Genomic DNA, 22,701 nt, shown 5'->3' with positions numbered 1-22,701 from the left:
ACGGTCACTCACTGTCCCAGTCTCTCATCAGCAAACCCTCCCGGTCCCTGTTCCCCTCCTGCCACTGCGGGGGCCATGTCCCCACGGGCATAGGCCGGCCTGGGGAGGGGCCCTCAAGAAGCACCCCCAGCTTCTGGCGTCAGGCATTGCCACGCTGCCCACCTGCGCTGCTGCACGCTCCTCTCCTAGATGTCCCAGACGCCTGCAACCAGCAGGGTCGGGGTACAGCTCAAGAGGCTCTGGGACGGCGGCTGAGTGCTGCGCAAGCAACACCCAGATCACGTTCCAGCTCCAAAACTCGCCCTGTCCACACTCCAGTCCTCGCACACTCGCTCGGTTGGAGGCCAGGCACGAACTGCTGGGCTGGGCTGCTGCGCCCGCATTGGAGCAGTGTGGGCCAAGCAGTCACAATCCATCGCACGGAGATGTCACAGACCAGGGCTTGGCCGTGTTGCTGGGCCTCGCCTTCACTGGGGGACATCACCACCCGTCCCACAGCGACGGCGTCATCCACTGCTTGCTCATCACTATGCGCCAGCCTCACGTGCTGCACGTTTTATTATTCAATAAAATTTCCTGCTTCCCTCTGCCTCTTGAAGTTGGTGATCTTGGAGATCTTTTTCGGCCTTCATGAATCTATGATTTTGTGTTACCCAAGATCACTCTGATTTAGATGCTGAGGGAAACCTTTGTTAATGAATTTTCACTGCCAGTGTATGGAATCTGTTTTAAGATTTTTATATCAAGTAGTTTGAAGAAGGTAAAATAAGAAACAATTTTCTATCCAAGTATTTAGTTGGACATATGCTGCTGGTGTAAAGGAAAGTTACATGGTTTTTTATTATGGAAGATTAAAAATATTTTTTTTTTCTGTTTTTTAGTAAAGTGATGTTTTTATTAGTAAGTATATAAATTTTATTCCTGTACATAACACTGTGCTTTAGCCATTTTCATAAGCCATCTTGGAGTAGATTTATCTTAGAGTAAAAAAGTTACTTCTTACATCCAGTGTCTTGTTTTTCTGTTTTGGAAGAGATACAAAACAGAAGTCAAATGCACATACATCAAGTTATTAGCACTCAGTGGAGAAAATGTAGTGCATTACCAACAACAGTTCAGCTCTAGCTGATCTCCAGACAAAGGTACTTTATGATTCTTACACCTTCACTTGTATGGAGAGCATATCTACTGTCACAGAATATCGCCCAATTGAATGCTGTACTGGCACTATGTAGAAAATGGCACCCACATAAGTGAATGGATGTTTTGTTACTGCTTTCAAAGTGCTACTGAGTATCAGACTTGCCTTGTGACTTGCATAAGGACTGTCCTATTTGAGTTGTGGCTGAATTGATGCTGTCTCCCAGCAAGTGGTTTTGAGGCTTCTCTCTTTCAGCTAGCTTTGAAGGCTCAGGGGCAGCAATTCCTGGCTGAAGGTGAAAATTCTACTGCAAAAAGATGAACTGTCCCCTCGCTAGTGCTTGCTTGTATTTCTGTTCTATTTGGAGTATAATTTCATTTTGGGCCTTCTTCCTCCCGTGTCATATGAAAGTTCTATGCTTCTTTTTGGGTATTTTTTATTTAATTCCTGTCCAGAGGGGTATAAAATGCAAGATGAATTAAGCTCCTTGAAGATAGGAACATCTACCTCTTTTCATGTACCATTTTGGGTGAATGTATATAAAATGTGTAAGGAGATGTTTCATTGAGAAGTAATCTGAAACCTATGGACTGAGTGACAACAAGTTTGTTTTCTTTTGACATGAAGGACCACGTCAATTAATGTTTGAAATTTAAATGACCTTGTGAAGGAGAAAAATAAGTACTAGCACTGTCGAAGGACCTCATGGGACTGGTATCTAAACCTTTTTCTACTAAGCACGGTCCTTTTCAGTGGGGAAAAAAATATTAAGAATATTAAGGAGAATTAGAACTGGATTTTCTTTAAGGTCCTTTCCAACCTGAGCCATTCTATGACGCACTGCTTGCTCTCTTCTGAACTAGAAGAACTTTGCCCTTAAACTGATGCAAATGCAGTAGCTGACATAGAAGAACAAGAATGCTCTCTGAGAGTTTTTGTTATGAAATACGTCAAATTTGGGTACCTTACTAAAAATACATTGTGTTTTGATCTTATTGGCTGTTGGAGCGCTTGAATAGTTAAAGAAACATTGAAAACCAGGATATTTCTGTTGTGAGGTGACTGTCGTTTGAGTTTTCTTTCGTGATGAGCCTTCTTATTTTAAAGGAGCATGATCTTTGTACTTCTTGTTTATCACCTTAATTTTTTATGAATTCAGAATGCTTTAAGAGAACTTGCTATGTCTCTTTGTTTATCTTTTTGCTTTTGTCACTATTAGTTTTGAACACATGAATGTGTGATCAGCTTTAAGAAACTGTCCGGACACAGACCAGAAGAGGAAAAGCTGCCGCAAAGAGATGCCATGGTTTTTAACCTCCCAGCAGTTAGCTTGCTCATTCTGACTATGCAATTTTTTAAAAGCCTGCATGAATCCTGGTGTAATCTGAGTCTGCCACACTGTGATTTATGACACCTTAATGCAGGAATTTAGATTTTTGCTTGTCTGCCATGAGGCACCAATTGTAGTAAAGAGTTAACGAGGGGACATGAGTAACTTGAGCACAGAATAATTTTGCTGCCATAGGTAGGATTTAAGCCTTACAAACCTGAACATTGTGTTATAAATATGGTAAACACTGCCTCTTGTGTATGCCATTTGACAAGGAAAAAGTAGGCAGTGTGTTTGGAACTTGCTCCCTATAAATGATAGGACACAGAGCATTCATGCATAATTTTCTGGGGTCTGCATGTGCAGGCTGGTACCAAGTTAATATGCCACATAGGTGCAAATACAAAACATGAAAAAACCACTCACAAGTTGTTCTTGAAGTTTCCATCAAATGCCCTTTGAGTTTATACTTTATTTCTAGGAGTCCCTTATATTTCTTTTTATTCAAGATGTTTGTCATGATGCATCGGATGCAGCACAGATGGGAAATAAGATTTTTATCTGGAAATGTGTATTATCTTTTACAGAAGCATAGAGTCCAGAACAACTCTGAAAAATGAGTTTATCTGTGCAGCTGCCTGGGAGAAGTCTTTCTTAGTTTCTATAGGTACCTTGTATGCTTAGTGGGAATGCATGACCAGCCACTCTTTCTCTGATCATGCAACCTAATATATTTAATTTCGTGGGTAAGGTTCAGAAAAAAGGTGGAAGGGATTTGTCAGGGAATACAGCCAGTACGTGTTTGAAATGTTTCTTTAAACTTGGCTCCTTTAACTATAAAGCTAGAAATTTAACTTGGCTTCCTGGGCAAACTTCAGTCGTCCTGATAAACATACACAAGGATGTTTGGATAACAAAAGAGAGAGCATTACCAAGGTGATGCTTAATTGAGCTAAATCTACATATAATCATTCCTATTATAGTGAAGTGCTGTTCCTCTTAGATGAAGTAAGCCACTTAGAAAATTCTGCAAATGTTTCATTGTGTTGCTGCTGCTTCTCTGACTTACACTAATGAGGATGAGGAAATGCTCTACTGAAATCCGTGGTGCTAAGCAACTGTTAAACATCATTTGACATGCCAATATTAAGACAGACTTATGTTTTCTTTGATTTTCTTTTAGTAAATTATTCATTATTATTATAAGTGATTGGGCAAAACTTCAAAAGGAAGAAAAAAGCAGCTAAGGATTGAAACAGGAGGAACTCACGTTGAACTGTTAATACCCACAAGGAAAGTGTTTTGGAACAACAGTAACAAAAAAGGCATAGCCTTTGTCCCAAATCATTTTTCCTCTTGAGTCACTTATCTAAGGACTGTTTGACAGATTCTGGCTCCATTTAGTAACAGTTTTATGCACTCTGCACTCTCATTTTCTGTGGCATAAGGAGAACCTGTTGCTATTCAGGTGCCTATTTGGCTAACATAGATAAGTTCACGGGAAATTGGTAGCAACCAGTACATCTGGGAAGAGAGAGATCAACTCAGTATGTTCATTCCGATGCTTTAACTTCTCTTGCTTTTTAAAATTAATTTAATTTATCAGAAGTTGGTAAAAGATTGAAGTAAGGGGAGGAAATGGCATAGGCTGTGGTTATTTCACGCTTGTATTTTGAGGTTGTTTTCTGGGCATGATCTGCATTTCTTGGTCTTGCTTCACTCTATGTAGTGGATGGAGATGGAGGGCTTAGCTCTGGTGTAAAGCCAGCTGTTTCTGCTAGGAATCATGATATTCATTCACAGGTTTTTCCTTCAGGTGATTTTTACTGAAATTAAATGGTCTGGGAGTTACTTGAGTAGCTTATGATGCTTTTCTACAAGCATAAGTGAAGTATTCCTGGTCTTTTAGAGCACAGCTTTTCTTTAAATTAAACCATTTTCTGTGTGCTTTTATATAACCATTTCTTTATCCTTCTTAAAAAAAAATAAAAATAAAAAAAGCAAGTTTATACAGGAGGGAATACAGGAAAGTAGAGAACGATATTTGGCATGTTTTCTGAAAAGGGTAGATTGGGTTCTTGGCATCTGTTTGTTCCATATTTCTGAATATTGGGTTGGCCACAGTTTTTCGCAGTCTTCTTTCTGAAAGCTTTGGTCAGCTTGAATTCTAGAACAGCTGGATCTTCTGTGAAAAGTAGGCGTCAAGAAGACTCTGAGGGTCCTGGATTAGCAATTTCTTTCCCCCAGGCTTTCAGTCGATTGTGGCTGACAGTGCTGTACTTAATACATTTTCTTTCCAGTTGTTTCTGACAAATGTAAAGAAATCAATTCTGATATTGCTTTAGAGGAGCACCTTGTTCTCTGGTTTCTTGCTGAAAGCTCACTAAGATCTTATTATTCAGAACTCAGCAATTCCTTAGAGGAATAACTGCTGTAATTTGGACTGGGAATTTAGGTAATGGAACAGTATTTATGTGAGTCCACTTACAGTGGAAAAGAAGGAGAAGAAAAATGTGAATAAAGGAAGGAGAAATATGTCAAGTATTAGTTCAGAAAAAATTAGCATTCAGTAGTTTTGTTCATATTTTATATTAGAATGGCAGATTGTTTAAAATTTAGTCCTAAAGTCCCACAGTAGTGCTAGTAGTTAGATAGACCTCATTTTATCTTTAGGATAGCAAGAAGAATTCCCTTTTTTTTTTTTTTTCTTTCCTCCAAAATATGAATTTAATATTGTGACTTGTTAGATATGAATCCGTTTTGCTTTCCTAAGGGCTTGTGCATCGCTGGAGATATTAAAGATGGAATAGCCTTATTCAGTCATCAACAAGGCCGTTACAGGTTTTATTCTCTGGACTATGGTTTCTAGTATTGTGCTCTCCTGGTTTGATATGCTCTCAACAATAAGGCTGCCTTATCTTTTCTCAGGAGGATGTTCTACTGCCTAATACGAATCACTATCAAGAAATACTTAAGATATCAAGTGTACTGTTTCTAAGAGATCTGATGCAGCAGTGTATGAAATTGCTCTGTATGGAACTCGTGCTGATCCATCGACACAGGGAAGCTCAGTCTGAGCTTCATGCTTCTGGAGTTCGCAGGAAGGTTCTCATCAGAGGAAAAGGTTTCTTATTTTGCTGCATATATTCCACCTAAAATTAATTTTGAACAAAACTAATGATAATTCATCCACATTGGTGAAATATGAGGTCTGCTTCAAAAATAATGCTTCCTACTTTGTTGGCCTACAACATTAGAGGCAGATGGTGGTGGTACGGCAGTAGAGAATGAAAATTCCCACGAATATTCCATTGCATTTTGTTGCTGTGTGACAGATAGAAGCAGAAGGGCAGACTAACAAAGTGGTTTCTGGCATGGAAGTGCAGATGAAGCAAAAGTGTGTCATCCAGTGGTTTGGACAGGTTATGGAGACTCTTAATTCTCCCTTATAGATGAGTTCCTTTACTTCATGTGTCTTACTTGTCTTTAAACTCTGTCCATTTTATTAACATAAAGCAAAATTTGCTATCTACTAACTAGAACTGAAGGCAGTTCAGCATGTGAAGTCACTCTGAAGCCAAAGAAGCATGGATTTTTACCTCCTCGATTGCTAAGCAGCAGATGTAATAAAGCTGAAATATTTGTATCACTTATACTGGAAGTATGCTCAGTTATGTCACTATTTTCAGCTCATCTCTGAAGTCAGTTATGTCTATGCCTGCAGAATACCAGGAAAGCTTGTTACGAGTATTATGTACTTCATTACCTACTTCATCCCAACCAACTAAACTAGTGAAGAAGTTTCTCCTCTGTAGCACCTCCCCATGACATGCCTGTAATCTTCATAGATGTTTGCAGAATTTTTGCCATCTCACGTGGTTGGACGTTTGCTGAGGTGCCTTACTGCTGGCTTAAAGAGGAAAGCAACTGAGAGAAGGACCTTTGTGACAGCAAGAGCAGAGTAACTGGTAAAGCCCATTTAGAAATCTGCAGCTTTTCTTGGCCAAGGGCTCCCCAGGGAGCTCTCTGGAAGTAGTTCTGTCCATCTGCTGAAAGTAAGGATACGTGCTGCTGCTTAGCTTTGCGCCCAAGCCTTCTTGGTAAGCTAGTGTCAAGGTTTTATCAGTGCTCAGTTGTTACTGCATCACCTGCTGAATAGACTGCAAAATGTGACTGCATGAGCAGTGGGAAGAGCAAGGGGCATTTTATGTATGTGCACTAATGTGAAGGCAATATTAACTGCAGAACCTCCAATTTGCTTTGGTCAGAAGCTGCTAAGTTTGCTTTTTGTTGTGAGGAGCAAGATTGAAAAATAAGTAAATCAAGAAGTTTTCTACTGCTTTCATCAGTATGAGTGTGAATTTAGGCCACAGAATAAAACAGAGATTCTGAATTAATACTAGGGAGTACAGCATCTGAACCTTTACCTGAACAGGCTTTTCTACTGTACCAGCTCTAAATTTCCGTTGTTCCTAACACCAACCATACATGTAAATCTTTTGAGATGTGTCTCTTTTGAGAAAGTGTATCGAGAGGTGACGTTCAGTGTGCTGCTCATTGTCACCTTCTAACCAAAGCCACTATGCTCAACTTAGTAGGCAGCTCTGCTCAAAGTGCTTGACTTATGTTTGAGATGCTCTGCACTGCTCCTTCCAACGTGTGAGATATTCTCAATAGCATTTAGACTGTCAGGAATTGACAGATGCATCTGTTTTGGCTGTTCCATGTTCATAGTCTCAGTCTGCACCAGCTGTTTTCTCCCAGTCCCATTCAGGCAAGAGGGCAGACTGAGTGCCACGTATATCCTTTCTTTGTGTGTTTGTGAGAATAAGTTGTCTACTCCTTCATAAAATGCGTCTGTGATGACAATCTCATATAAATGAGGGCAACCTCTTGAGACACTATCTCTTTTTACAACCATTGTTTCTCTTTATTGAGATACACAGAACTATTTTCATGAAATAGGATAGTTTCTAAGGCTTCTAATTGTATTATTTTTTGTTTTTCTCAGTCTGTTGCTTTATAAATCAGCAAATCTCTAATGTGTTTGACACTGGGTTTCAACAGTGTAGGCAGGCATTCTGGTTTTCAATTTTCTGTTGAACACAGTGTCGGAGGGTGACAACCCACACTTTAATGGTATTGTTCCTTAATTAAATAGTACGGAATACGGATAGGAAACTGATTCCAAGGTCTTTCAAATAAGCAATTTATTTTGATACTGTTTTCCAATACCTATTTAAATGAAGGATAATGGTGACTAGTGGTTGCTTGTCTCTAGGTGCTCTTTAAATTCATCTCCATTAAACTCTGGTCCACTTTCAGACATACCTCTGGGCAGGTAGAACATGCAAGAAAAATGCATTTGATATAAGCAGTTGTTAATTCAATTGTGCTATCTTCTAGTGAGACTGTTTCAGAGAAATGCAAGTAGAAATCTAAGGGAAGTTTGTTTTAATACACGGAATGAAAATGGATTGGGAGTATGCCACTCCAGCCATGCTCTATCATCTAAATTACTTTTGGTGACCTAATCCTTGCCAATAGCTGTTGTTAGTAACCATAAATGCAAACTGACACGTGAAACCTGTTTTGTTCAACTTCAGGCAAAGGCTGCTGAATTTGCCTGTTCATCAAATTGTTATGCGCCTCATATGTTTTAAAGTACTTCTATTTTCTCTCTTCGATGGTGTGTGATGCCACAGTAAGTAGTTACTAGTTAATGCTGTTTAATTTCCACCCCTATGAAGGGAGACAGGTCATTTTTACACTTTCTGTATATGAGCATGTGGACGTTCAACCTTTGAACTAAACCTTCAGTTTAGTGTTACAAAAGCAACACTAATCCCCATTGCTGGGACATCCATCAAGAAGTCCATTTGTTTAACTGTTCCACACCATAGACATGAATCCTTTGGTTTCTATGTCTATTTTTGCCACAGCATCCTCGTGTTGTCCTCTGTGCTGCCTTGACTTTTTTTTTTTTTTTGGTAGCAGACTGCTTGATAGACTTCATCACAGCATATTTGAACTGAAGAGGTCAATTGCGTAGCCTGAGCTGAACTCTGTTCCTAGCATCAGTTGTCTTGAGTGGTGTAGCTCTGCAATCCGTCTTTAGTTTAAAGCATCTGTCGTGGTTTTCAACTCCTTCTCCATAACTGAAGAACCAAGTTATAACATTCAGAACAGGGCAATACAGTGAAGCACTGACATGTTTTGGTAGTTTAAAGAAGCTCCAAGTTTATTGTAGTAAAACAGGGACAGGCAGTTTGCATTTGCTTCTGCAACTCTAATCTCATCAGAGTTAAGACAGCCAAGATAAACCTAAGGCAACTTCACACGTAACATATCTTTTTAATGCAGTCATGCTAAACGGTGCTGCTGCTGTATATTCCTAGGGTAACTATGGCCTGTTTCTCAGTGTGTGCTGAAGTGTTTCTGTTTTTAATATAAGGATCTGACTTGAAGAGGAGAAAAACATCCCTTTTCCAAGTTTTTCATGCTGAGAACTACAATTAAAAGTAATTGCTTCTATTTCCAAAGTAAAACATGACTTTTAAAAGCTGTAATATTCAGCAGTACCAGGAGGATGCTTATGTCATGTAGAGACAGTTTCGATATTTCACTTTATAGGTGCTCCCATCTGCCTCTCTTAAAGCAGTTCTTCCTGAGAGATGAATGAAGCAGGTTTCTCAAAAAGGCAATATAAAGGGAAGAGGAACACAAAATACCAGAAGTAGAAAAATGAAATAAATATAAATGCCGCATCAATCTGAAGGCATTTGTGCAAATTGCCTCATAAATATAAACAGTGTAGACTGCTGTGATAAGTAGAGGCATTTTAGGGCTGAGATGTTTTGTATACAACTCCGATGCTAATTGTAAACGAAAAAGATTATATTGATAAATGAACCTTGTCTTACTTCTTTTTTTTCTTCTTCTTCTTCTTTTTTTTTTTTTTTTCCCCCTCATAAAATAGAGGTACAAATTGCATGAGTTAAATTTGTTTTACCTATAAGCCATTATAAATAAGAGAATCAAGAGAATGTCTGAACTTTGAGAGGAAACAGAACAACGTAAAATGTGTTTAGAAACCTATCTTGATTGGGCAATGAATTGTGCTGAAACAGCTCAACATAGAAGGACATGATCAGAATATCCCAAATTTGGAAATTTAAGTTTTATGCCTGGGAAGGAGAATAGACTGAATTAAAACAAAATACAAGTTCAGATGACATTGGAAGGGGAGATATGGCTTTCTGCAGAGTTTGCGCCTGCCTGGGAAAATCTGCTGTGATCTGACACATCCAGAACAACTGGACAAGTATTGGTTTTGCTGGCTTCCTTAATGTGTTGTTCCCTGGAGTGCACACTGTGGACAGAGTAAAAGCCAGATGCTTGCCAAATACAACAGAAAGGAATTACAGAATTAGAACCCTTAGCAGCCTCTTAAAACGCTATGAAACTTGTGAGATTTACACATGGCATCACTGCTTTCCGGCTTAATGAATTGGCCAAGTCCATTTTCCACTGCCCTTTGGACCTCCTCTGTAGGTCATCTCCCTGCAGAGACAGGCCAGCCTTTTAGGAGACCCAAGCTTTCAAATAGAAAAGCCATTTTTTTAAAGGCCATGCTCCTGTATCCATAGATGTAGGAAGTACTTTTAGCAGTAAGGATGGGGTAGGTTGGAGCATGCGTAGGAAGGCTGGGAAACCTGATGCCCTGACATCCTGCTCTCCATACATTCCCTGCAGGATTTGGGGCAAATTACTTTGCCTCTTTGCCTGGCAGTTACACAGTTGTGAAATGGGGACAGCTGTCCTCCTCTATTTTTCAGAGGACTTGTGAAAATAAAGGCATTAAAGATTGTGAAGCCATCTGTTGCTATGGTGATGAGGCTCATTTAGGCACTGAAGCACCAAGATTAGAAACTAATATGTTTCCTGCACAACTTATTTAGAAATATGGATAGGCGGCACTGACATGTAGGGTCTGGCTCTGCCTCCAGTAACAGGGTTACTGATTTTCATTGGGAACAGAATCTGTAGATTGTAGCAGGCACTCTTTGCTAAGCCTTGGTATGTTAAATGCCTCAAATTGGGTCAGTTGCATAATGCCTCATGGTTGCTTGTTACACCAGGTAAAAACAACGTGCAGGATTTTAACACCTATTATGATTGCTAGATGCTTTTGCATTTCTTGTTAGGCATTCAGAGCTCAGGTGAACGCAGTGGGAATGTGAAAATTTTGCTGGGGAGGTACTGGAGGAAAGAGCAGAGAAAGGGTATAGGGAAATGGATTTTCTTACTTCAGCCCTGCCATAAAGAGCATGCTATGGATGAGTCAGAGGCTGGGGAGAAGGATCAGTGGGATACCTGTGATACTGCTGTTGGTGGGGAAGGATGATTACTTCCATTGTTGCTTTGCCCTGCAAGTGTAAGTTTGATATCTTGAGGCTGACAGATTTTGCAAATCTTACCTGCCTGTCTTTTCCCAATGCTCTGCATCAGTACAGCTAGTGCCGTTTAGCTGTATTGAATAATTCAGGTTGGAAGGGACCTTTGGGTCCTCTGGTCCAATGCCTTGCTCAAAGGAGGGTACGCTTCAAAGCTAAACCAGGTTACTGGAATTCTTGTCTAATCAAGTTTTAAAAATCTCCAAGGATGAGTATTCCATACCCTTTATGGGCTCCAGTTTCAGTTCTGATCCACATTTTTCACTATTATTTAACTAGAATTTTCTTTGATGCTGCTTATCCCTGATGGGTCTTTATTGGACTCTGAGGAAAAACTGCAGTACCTTGAAGCCACGAGACTGTGCTTACAGGACATTTGCTTATTAGCAAATGCTGCATGACCAGAAATCTTCCTGCTTGCAAGGCCTGAGCTTCACCCCACGTGGGACAGCCCTCTGCCACACTGCTGCTCATTCTCAGCCTGAGTCCTTCCTGCATTATGCTGCTGTGCACCATCTGTGTTTGCCCTTGGAAATAAAAAGACTGGAAAACAAAAACCTACTTATGATGAGGAGCTTTAATAAGCACTTGATACAAATAGAGAAAGCATCTGGGGTCGGCTGTAAGATGTTTGCTTTTAAATGGCCTATCAAAGTATGAGATGCTTTCTCTAAATGTGATCTTGAGAGAAATCTGAGTTCTATATCCCATTTCCAGATGGCATAACTTAATATCATGGTGAATTATTTGGCACACTTTAAACAAATTCTTCTTCTCTCTGCACCTGAGACAGAAGCATCATCAAATTATGTCTGGAAAGTTTGGTGAATTATTGTTTCTTATACTTAAAAACATAATACAGCTTTTCAGACTTTTCTGGGACCTGGTTAGTATTCTCTCTTTTTAAACCTAACATGACTTTTCTCCTATGTGTTTGTGTTTGGGAGTTATTCTAGCACACCATTCTCAACCATCTGTTTTTGTTCAGTGTTTTGAATCTTCTTCCAGCTTCCCTATAGCTCAGAAGTCTCCAATGCAGAGGGAGAATAGGCTCCAGTAAAACACTAGAGTGGTCAAGTGGTTCCAGCATGACCAGCGTGAGTTTGCTCTGTTTTTAAACAATGTGAATATGAACTAAATGAAAATGCTCTGAAGGAGAAGGACAAGGCAGGAAAACTTCTTATTTTCTGTATCTTGCTGAGACATTGTAGTCAGAAGTAACAGGAAAATTGATCATTTTCTCACATCCAGGTGATGGCGCACATGGCCTCTATTAGCTGACAACAAATTTAGATTATGTTTATGTTGTAGCCAGCTTTGTCAGTGATTTTCTTTTGAAGTAGTAAATAATATTAATTGTGTAGAACAGAAGCATAAATACTCTTCTTTACCACTCTCTGCTGTTTAGAACATTATTTTGAGAAGGATTTGTATTTCCTACAGTTTTTAATATTAATTTGTTAAGTCATTCATGGCGTGTTCAAGTGATTAAGACTCAAGGTCTGCTTTCCTGTACCTCTAGGTCATTGCAATGAATTTCAGTTTTTATTTGCTTCTGTTGCCTGAAGTACAAGCCAACAATCACATGTAAATGCACTTCAGAAATTCCACAGGTGTTCCATGAACACTGGCTTATAAATTGAGTTGAGACAGAATAGGATGCAGCTGAAACATAAAAGTAAAAGGTTGCAGAACTGTATTCCTGCAGCTGGGACCATGCCTTGGGGGGCATTTATCAGTTCAGACAGCCTCCTGATTAGGACTCAAAGAAACACAGGAAAGCACAGTGAGGGTGGATGTAGGAATAGGGCATTGCAGAACATACAAGCCAAAATCAAACATCTGAGGAGTCAAAATGTCAGATATGGAGTGGCCGAAAAACAATTGGAAGTCAGTCAAAGGATCCCAAAGCCATCACAACCAAAGCAAAATGTGGTCAGAAACAGGGATAAGGCAGGAATGAGTGGTGCTGACCCTTAGAGCAATCTCAGGATGAGCTGTAAGAGCCCCACGTAGCACAGTGGTGCTGTCCCCATGTCCTCCATGCCTGCCTGGGTGCTGCCACCATGCCTTAGGCTGACTGTGAACACTCTCCAACACCTCTGCAAGCTGTACTGCTCAGTTGCATTTGCAAATTCTTAAACACTTTCTCCTTGGCAATGCCTCTGCAAGGAAACGAGTGACACTTAGGTCTCTTTCCTTTCACTGTCGGCCTTGTTCTTTGGCTTGTCAGGGTTATTATCATTAAGGGGTTGCAAAGCTCTCTTCAGCCTGTTAGCAATTAGCAGACTGTGGCCTGGGATTTCTGAGACAGAAGATGTGGCCTTGCAAAAGCAGTTACAGCTGAGAGTGGTGTCTTTGCTGTGCTCTCTTAATGCGTAATTGACTGCTCCAGGGCAGAGAGGGAATGAGCCGACAGAAGTATCGGTGAAAAGTGTATCGTTCTGCTTTTTCTTGATCTGATCCAAGCACTTGGTTGAATCTACAGTGAGCAAGGCATGCTTGTAATTGGCCTGACTTTTCTTTGCTGGGTTTTGTTGTTCCCCGAACTATTTGGAGCTCTCCAAAGTTTTGGTGTTTAGTCTAAAGGAAGGATTTCTGTATGTTATACTCAAAATGGAGTAAAAGGTCTTCAGGGCCAAAAGCCTTTGGACCTTTGTGGTGCTACCATACTGGAAACCCAAGTTAAACACTCTATCACCACTGCAAGCTTTGTCTCTGCCTTAGAAACTGGACTAGTATTTTGTGGACTAACCTTTGTGTCTGTGAAAGCAGACTTGCACTGTGGTTCAGACCTGGTAGAAGCGAAGTTCTGCTGATCTGGAAGAAATGGTTCTTTGTTCCTATTTTCTTCCACTGTTTGGATAGAGAATGTTTTATGAAAAATGACTGTGTTCCAGGTAGCTTTGTTGCAGCTGATAGCTATAGCACTGCCATGTAGCTGTATCATCTCAGTGACTGCAATAAAAGATTCAGTGGGCTTGATTCTGCTCTCCATCTGATGTGTTTATGCCAGCAGGCTTCTGTGGCTGTATTATTGTTTGTTTCTAACAGTGTCAGAACAAGAACAGAGCTTCTGGGGACAAATATAGGTAAATGGAATATTTCTTTGGAATTCAACTCATTCGTTGCTCTCCCTCACCTGTCTAAGAGCAGACTACCCTGGCAAGGCTCTGAACCAACTTCCCATATTGGTCCTGTTCCAAGAAGGTCATCTGAAAAGTTGTACCACTTGGCAGCGATTTAAAAACAAATAATCAAACCTACTTGTCTCATTTCTTCAGAAGAGAGAGAAAGGGCACCAGTCTTAAAGAGAAATTTTTGAGCTGTGAATTCCAAGGAGACAGTGGCATCAACTACGGCCATGACAAAGTTGGAGGAGAATGCAGATTTAAGAATTACTCTATCCTTACTGAATAGTTGTTAGCTAAGGGTGGAGGAGAGTGGATTTTACATGGTCCCTTGGTTAGTGAGCTTGAGTGCATTATATACTGCTATTATGCATTAAATGCACCATGTACTAGACAAGATGTCTCAGTAGAGTTGAGGTCTCTAAAGTCAAATATAGTAGTGGCTGTCTTCAGCTCTGTCTTTAGTGTGAACATCTTTGCCAAAGGAGGGAACTTGTTTTAATTGACTTTTTTTTCTCTGCCAACATTTTGCTTTGGTAAAATAAGTGAAAAATCCTATTAGACAGGGGAAGGAAAAAAGAGAGGGACTTTTTGTCCCTCAGTGTGTTCTGAATATTTGAAGGATGTGATGTTTAGAAATCAGTGAAAGCTAGATGGGATATAAATATTAAGGGGCAGGAATTTGCCTTCAGGTAAAGGATGATATTTGCATGACTCATGTTGTTAGGTGAACATTCCTGTGTATTGGTGACCTTTTACCTTGGTAGCAATGGGAAATATGTTAAGTAGGGGGCCCAGTTCTTCATCATGTTCCACCATAGGAAATGATTAGAGGGAACTCAAAAATAGTGTGTAGCATAACAAGATGCTGAACTAAATATTTTCACTGCTCAACTAAATCTCCCATTGCTTTTAATAACACACTATTTTTTTTTTATCTTTCTTTCTTTTTCCCATGAATACCATACAAGAAGAGGAAATCTTGTAACAACTGCTATGGAAGCCATGAATTTCACTGCAATTTCATTTCTATAGTTTAAATTATATGAAAGAATATGCTGATTTATCTGCTTAACCACGTCTCTCCTCTGCCTGGTATTACAATTTTCAAGGTATCCAAAGAGTAGGAATGTTTTGGTGGAGGTTTGTATGGTTTCTATAATGCAGCGATACTTGAAACAAGTGTCAAGTATGTAAACAAAGTTTATTGAATTTATTCTTTCCTGTTTAAGTCTTGTACGGGCCAGGAGTCCAAAAGAGAATTAGAAAATGGTGTTCTGCATGTCTGCTAATGATGACTTAGGATTGCTGATACTTACTGAACTTGTAGTGAAAGGCTTTTTTTCCTGTTTTAAGGGGAAAAGATCTATTTTATCAAACTGTAGCCACAAATATTCAAGATTATTTTTCTGATTGGATGTTATCTGAGCTGCCTATGACTGTATCTTTAGTGTCAGTCTTTATGTTGGTCTTTTAGCTGATGCAATATAAAGAAATCATAAACAATGGAGTATGTTTATGTAATTCAAATAAAATAGTGATGCAGATAAAAATAGCTAAGTTCCATTAACTTTTCAGACCATAATAGTGAAACACTTGTAAGTCGTAGGATACGCTTGAATGTCTGTAGTACCAATTTATCCCTCTGCTTAGTCATTCATTTCTATTTAGATCTTGGTGCTTCTGTGCAGCCTGTGATTAGATTGGCAGTTCTCATTTAAACCCTAACTCATTCAGTCTTGGTTATCAAATAGCTTAAAAGGCAAGAACAAACGCTGTTGTTTTTAAGATGTACTGATATATGATTTGCATCCTTACATGTGGTATAGGCTGGATTTACCAGAGTAAATGTTCTTTCATCTGTAGTTTTCTTTGTAGGTATTTTGTGTTTTGTTGTGTGGGTTCAGTACACAATACTTTAAATGTTATATTTGTTCCAAATTCGCTGTTGTAGCGAATCAGAGCGGAGCAGGATGAGAAAGTAGCATGTTTTGTAAAAGAGAAAAATTTTACTTTACAACTCTAGGAAGTGGAGGAACCGGTACTCCCAAAAATATCCCTACCCATCAGTACTGCATCTCTGGCTCCATTCAACTTTAGTTTTCTGACTAGCAGTACTGTCTCATCGTCACCAAGCACTGTTTCAACATCAGTGATGAACAAGTTGAATCTATGTTGTATGCTATAAATGCTTTCCTGTATGAGTCTGTATCTGCTCTTTTGCAAGTTAACTTCTGTGGTGCTCATGAAATTAACTGGTGTTAGTTCATACTGAGTTGAGTAAGTCAGAGTTGTATTGCAGTCTGGAGAGAAAAATGCAGGTTTTTGATTGTCAGTCTTAGACTTGCAAATGTCTGGTTAAAGATAACTGTTAAAACACTATGGAATTTTAGGGAGGTGGGATTTTATGCCAAGTTCTTCATAGTGGTTTTTTCAGAGATAGAATTAATTTTATTTATAGTAGCTATGAAAAGTTGCCAGTCTGTGATGAAAACAGTGTTGATAACAGACCGGTGTTCAGCTGTTGTTGTGTAGTGCTTACGCAGCATCAAGGCCATTTCTGCTTCTCAAGCAGCCCTGGCAACAAGAAGGCTGTGGTGCACAAGGGCTGGAAGAGGGCTCGGTCCCGTGTGACCAAAGGGATGAGCTATACCGATAGCATCATGCTTGGCACTAAACATGGGGCCAGGAGGGAAGGGGGAATAATGGGAGTATGTTTGAGGGAGTGAGTAACTGCCTACTATGGTTACGCCATGATATGAAGTTACTGAATTAGAGGTAGCATAAGGTGATCGTTCAAGCCTTGCATAGAATGAGCCTAGGGTGCAATAATTGGAATACTACTATATAGGAAAAAACATTAATTGTTCTAGAATACTTGAAATAGTTTTGCATTTTTTGAAGCAAATATCTGCTTTAACCTGTTGAGGAAGTTCTTTAGTAGAGCTGAGTTTAGAGATGTCTTCAATTTCCTGCTTTTCCATCTATTTAGACCTAATTAGCATCTCATCTTTTTCTCTTGGTTTGTGTGATTTGGTTTTAAAGATGATGTCTTGTAGACTCACTAGCAGACTTCATTTTGTTTTATTATTCCTCTAATCTGTGGATTAGAAATAACTAAAACACCAGATTTCTGAACTTCACTGCAAAACTTGTGTTGCATTCTGAATTCAGGTAGTTGCTGCTCTTAGATATAAACCTTTCATTCTTTTGAAAATACAGGTACAACCAACAAGTAACGTTGGCAGTCCTGTGTTCAGATTTTCATCTCCAATTGTGAAATCTACTGAGGCAGAAGTGCTACCTCCATTGTCTGTAAGTAAAATGAAAAAGCTCAACTTTTTATCAGACATTTAGTAGAGTATTGCGGACCATTAAGACAGAGGTGGCTGTGCTAGTGGGGAAAACAATTATGTGGCTTTCTGCCTTATAATTAATCATCCAGTATGTATAGCAAAAATTTGGAGACTTGCTTTCAGATCTGTGCTTGTGTGTGAATTTCATTAAAGTTTCTTAGGTTTCTGACTCTGAAAAACCTTTCTTTTTTGTAGCAGACTGGGTTTACCTTTAGTGTTCCTGTTGTAAAATCGGCAAAGCGTTCTGGATCCAGCGATACACCAGTGACATCCTTACTTACCTGTGGTAACTGCAACTTTAGCATTTCAGTTCTGAAGTGCAGGTTTTCTTTTTTTGAGTATCAAATACTAAATCTGTCCTTTCTGAGCATGTTAGCAATTGCAGACAGTGTTGGGCTTCCACAGTCCTTTTTTCAGTGACAGATCTGCTTTATAAAGTGTAACTAGAAGTTGTAAAGTGGGCTGAATGTTAAAGATTCTTAGATTCATGAAGGTTGGAAGTTGTTGTTTGTGGCAGAAGTGGATGTGTTCTGTTCTTGTTGGATTGTGCCACGAAAGATGTTTTTGTTTACTCTTGTTTCTAAAGAAACAAACCTGCAAACCTGCCAGCAAGGGACTTCACTCTTATGTATGTGTAGGACGTTCTCTTCTGGCTTATGGCATTTAATTGGGGTAGTAAAGATATCTCATTCATCTTTATTTTTATATGAGTGTGTTAGGACACTGGCAAAACCTAACACTCCCTTGTAGACTACTTGTTTAGCGTAACAGGATAAGGTGGGAGATTGTTCCTGGGTTTTGTCATGAAAATCCTTGTGTTCCCTTCCTCCTGCAGGAGTCTGGCACCATTATTAATGTGAAAGTCAGTTCAAATTGGTTTATAAATCTGATATTTTAAGCATACAGAAGTGCAGGCTTCAGCTGCCATAGCTGTAAAAGTTCTGTGGACTAAGGATGATCCCCGCTGTCAATCTCAGCCTCAGCATTCAGCTTTTGCTTACCCTCCTTAGCGTTAGACTTCTCAGCTCACACTTTGTACATTTACAATATACATATTGTATACGCATGTATACAATATGCTTTTCAACCTGGAAATTATTGGAGATAACTTGTTGACTTAAAGGAGGCAACCATAAACACAAATATCCTAATAACAGTGCTTTAATTTCCTGCCTGTCCTTGATTATTTCTGTGGTATTCCTGATGACTAGGTGTTTTAGTTATGAAGTTACAAAACCTTAAGTGATGACTGTATTCAAAGCAGGTGAGAGAAGGGAGGAAAACTTAGCTTTGAGCTAACAATCTTGTGCCTTTAAACTACTCATCTTGGAAGGTATCAATGATTTTCTAGGCCTTGGATCTAGTTAACCCTCTGTGTATTGGATTACTTGTTACTTCACAATATATATAATGATAAATAGGTCAGGTTGGAAACAGAATATTCTAAGAGCAGAAATTGCTGTGGCAGTAGCTGTGGAAGCTGCTAATGCCAGGTGAGGCAGTTCCCTACTACTATGTGTGATGTAGGTATACATATATGGACGTGGGGTAGGGGCATCAGTTTCAGCAATTGCAGCTGGCTCTCTCTAAAGCAGAGAAGCACTGGAGCTGGGCACAGGAATTTGTTGGGCCATTCCCTTGTGTGAGCTGGTGATCTTTAAAGGATTAGGTTGAGGGGATTTAGTAACAGGAGCATGACTTGAGCTAGAGGTGAGAGATAAAGCAGAGAGAATCTAGAGGGAAATAACTTGCTTGTGTGTATATATGGAGTTGTTGAAGGGGAGAAACTCAAGACAGTAGGTGTAGGCCTCTTGAATTTGGATGGCAGTGTTACAGCTTCAAAAGCTTACAAGGTTTGCCACTTTATGTGTATGTGATTTCACTTAGTCTGGTGCAGTTGTGGCCTATGACCAAAGCATGTGAGCCTCAGAGAAAAAGTCTGTGGCCACCCCATTGTTTGAGGTTTCCTATAGGAGTATCCAGTAATGGTTTTGTAAACTCTTTCCATTGGATACAGCTGCAGCAGGGGGTACCTTTACACAAAACCTGCTAGTTTCTTCAAGAATAGTAGTGGGGTGTTTCCTATCTCTTCTCTGATCAGGAAGATTTGAGGGGCTACTATTAATCTCTAAGTCAATGAGAGAGGAAAAAACAGCTATGGAGAAAGGTTAAAGGGTTCTTAAGAGGATGCATGAATAGTAAATGGTACTTAAGCCATGAATGTTTCTTTTTTCCGGGGTGCTCTGGACCAACCGCTTCTTTCTAGCGCTACCTCAAAGTAACGTGCAGATATAACTCACAGGGAAGACTGATCAAATGGCGATGATCACTATCATTCTGCTGGATGCATATATATATTTGCCTTTTTTTTTTTTTTTTTTTTTGTTTCGGCTCACTTTTAGCAACAATTAACTGAAGTGACACGTGTTAACGGGCACTGACTACACCTGCAGATATTTCGGAGTCGTGAGTGTCATACAAGGCCTGTCACTTGTTTAGAAATTGTTCTAAAGGAGAAAAACGGAAGTGAAATAAATAAAGCAGCGTTTGAATTTACAGAGGAAATTAGAGTTGAGCATGATAGTCGTGTGCTTGACTATTGACTAAAGATGAGGCCTTCCATGTTCTGCAGGGAGGGTGTTGATAGGAGCTATCCTGCTGCTGCTCAACGTGTATTGACAGTGTGTGTGGGGGGGAAGCTCTGAAAGTGCAGGGTGTAATTCTGCTCACCAGGGGTTTCAAAAGTGCTTTGTATGGCAGTACACGAGAACTGAGAGCTAACAGATCCTGGAGGATGGCTCTGAAAACACCGGAGGGGGGTTTAAAATGACAGCAACAAAAAAGCATGCAACTACAAGCGAGGATTTATTGCAAAGCTTTGGACTGAGACTCCTGCAGCAGTTCCTTCAGTGCTCACTTTGTGTGGACTTTGACTGGGGAAAGGTGGGAGGGCTGCGAGCAATCCAAGGGCTCCCTGTGATGGCCTCAGTCACCTTCTGTGTCCCTTCCACATGAAGATATTCTATGCAACATTCTATTCCACACAACTTTGAGCGTGTTCTGTGCACGAGGAAGCACGTTTGAGTGCTTCCTCTGCTTCCCCTGCTGTGCCAGGGGAGATTCAGGCTGGACATTAGGAAATATTACTTCTCATAAAGGGTAGTCAGGCATTGGAATGCACTGCCCAGGGAGGTGGTGGAGTCACCGACCATGAGAGTGTTCAAGAAACGTTTGGATGTGGTGTTGAGGAATATGATTTAGCTGGGAAGTATTGGGAATGGTTGGAAAAGACCTAGAAGAAGGTCTTTTCCAACCTTGTTGATTCTGTGTTGAATTCTGTGCACTGTAGGCGCCGTGCCTCCCTGCTGTGCCCACTCCCCAAAGCAGCGTTCTAAACGGGCGGTAGAGCTGCACCATTGCCCTTCCAACACCACGGCAACACGATGGCACAATCGAATGTTCTATTCCTTCCCACTTCACAGGGGAAAGGCGCACTTCAGGCCGAGTCCCGTGCCGGGCGCGTTTTCTGAGGCGCTTCAATTTCTGCGTGTTTGCGGCCCACTCGCCCACGTTCTCGCCGTGCTTTCCCGTGCAGCCCCGCCTCCACCCGTGTTCGCTGTGCATGCCGGTCCGTCGCGGTTGCTGACGCTTCGGCGCTTCCCAGTGACAAGCGGGCGGCTTGGTGTGGTTGGTCGGAGCCAGAGCCGGAGCCCGGAGGGTGGTGGGGGCAAGCGGGCGGGCGGGCAGCGCGGGGCCAGTCGGCGCCCAGAGCGCGAGGCGGCAGCGGGCGAAGGTCGCGAGGCAGCGGGGCTCGGGGTTGAGGCGCGCCCGGCTGAGGAGAGGCGGAGCGGAAAGGCTGGCGGAGCGGAGCTTTGGAGAGCGGGGCGGAGGGGAGGAGCAGGGGCAGGCCGACAGGGGCCTTCCCGGCCGCGCGGCGCGTGGCTTGGCGGGCGGTGAAGGCGCAAAGCGAGGGAGCAGCCCGGCGGAAAGGAGGGCAGCCGAGGGGCCGCGTCCCAGCATGGCCTCGGGTGGCGGCGGAGGAGCGGGAGGAGGAGCCGGCGGCGGCGGTGGCAAGATCCGGACCCGGCGGTACCACCTGGGCACCGCAAATCCTCCGTACCGCAGGAGCAGGCAGGTGAGGAGCGGCGGAGCGGGGCCGACCCTCTCTCGGTCCCCACGTGCGAGGCGGCGGGTGAGGGGCGGGAGGGCGGCCCCTTTTGTTCCCCTCGGTGCCGGCGGCGGGACCGGCGGGGAAGAGGCCTCACTGCCCGGCGGGAGGGAGCGGGAACAGGAGCGGCCCTTCCCTCATCTTCACCCGCCCCACGCTCCGCGTGCGGCCCGGGAACGGAGGGGGCGGGGAACAAAGGCCGGGAGGTTACAGCCCCTCTGAGCGGCCCGAGGAGCAGGAGGGGAGTATGTTGGTACCCAGTGCCTGTGGGTGCCCAGTGGCCGCTGGCTTCGTATGGTTGTGCCCGATCCGCGTCCTGTTCTTTAAAGGAGCGCTGAGTCCCGCGTGCTCCATTGACTGAGCGATGCTGTCCACGTGAGGCTGGCAGCACTTTGTGTGGAGCATCGCCGCGCTGACAGTGCTGAAAGCTCTGACTGAATCAGTGTTGAAGTTGCTGTGTATTTCCTACACTGATAGTGCGTCTGATAAGCTTCGTGCTTGTGTTTAAAGTAATCGGCAGAGGTGGCTTCCTAGCTCTGTTGTTGTCTGATATCTAGAGGAATTTCTCAGTAGGTTTGTTTAAGCATAAACCTGTGCTGAGGGATGGATGTTTAATGGCTGTTTACAAGGGTGGATAGCGATAGGATAAAGGGGAATGGTTTTAAACTGAGACAGGGGAGGTTTAGGTTAGATATTAGGAGGAAGTTTTTCACGCAGAGGGTTTGTGCCACACTGGAACAGGTTGCCCGAGGAGGCTGTGGATGCCCCATCCCTGGAGGCATTCAAGGCCAGGCTGGATGCACACAGCAGGGGGGTTGAAACTACATGATCATTGTGGTCCTTTTCAACCCAGGCCATTCTATGATTCTGTGATTGTATGTCTGTGGGTTCTGCCCTGGTAGTGGGTGCTGCAGAGCCAACGTGTAGACTAGATCAAGAGTAGCTTGTTGGAGCGGGAAGCTGTAGTGGGTTAGTAAATGATGGACTGAGAGATGCTCTTATTATAGTGAATAGCTTTTTAACCGTATGAGTAGTGTAAACTCATATTACATAAAAGAATGAGCTCTAGGTAGGTAGCTAACTGACAACGAAGTTGAAATTGAAATTAATGAACATATG

The 22,701-nt window shown here is 41.7% G+C and overlaps 1 protein-coding gene and 1 long non-coding RNA gene across 2 annotated transcripts in view; both read left to right on the top strand.

The window, feature by feature from the left end:
• Positions 1–17,703, top strand: part of LOC146759765 (uncharacterized) — an 82,789-nt gene extending 65,086 nt beyond the window's left edge. The window contains exons 2-3 of the long non-coding RNA XR_014932051.1: positions 17,281–17,373; positions 17,610–17,703. This is a non-coding gene — a long non-coding RNA (uncharacterized LOC146759765). The remainder of the gene's footprint in view (positions 1–17,280; positions 17,374–17,609) is intronic.
• A 3,702-nt stretch (positions 17,704–21,405) lies between these two features.
• Positions 21,406–22,701, top strand: part of LOC146759764 (nuclear pore complex protein Nup153-like) — a 35,033-nt gene continuing 33,737 nt past the window's right edge. Inside the window, exon 1 of the mRNA XM_085509648.1 lies at positions 21,406–21,549. Coding sequence (XP_085365774.1) covers positions 21,433–21,549 — 117 coding nt within the window. The 5' untranslated portion in view covers positions 21,406–21,432. The remainder of the gene's footprint in view (positions 21,550–22,701) is intronic.

Source organism: Coturnix japonica, chromosome 9, assembly GCF_054131305.1.
Source record: "Coturnix japonica strain WE chromosome 9, WE-NBRP24, whole genome shotgun sequence".
NCBI classification, from domain to species: domain Eukaryota; kingdom Metazoa; phylum Chordata; class Aves; order Galliformes; family Phasianidae; genus Coturnix; species Coturnix japonica.
The sequence above is the reverse complement of the archived record's forward strand: the minus strand, read 5'-3'. Positions and strand labels throughout refer to the sequence as shown.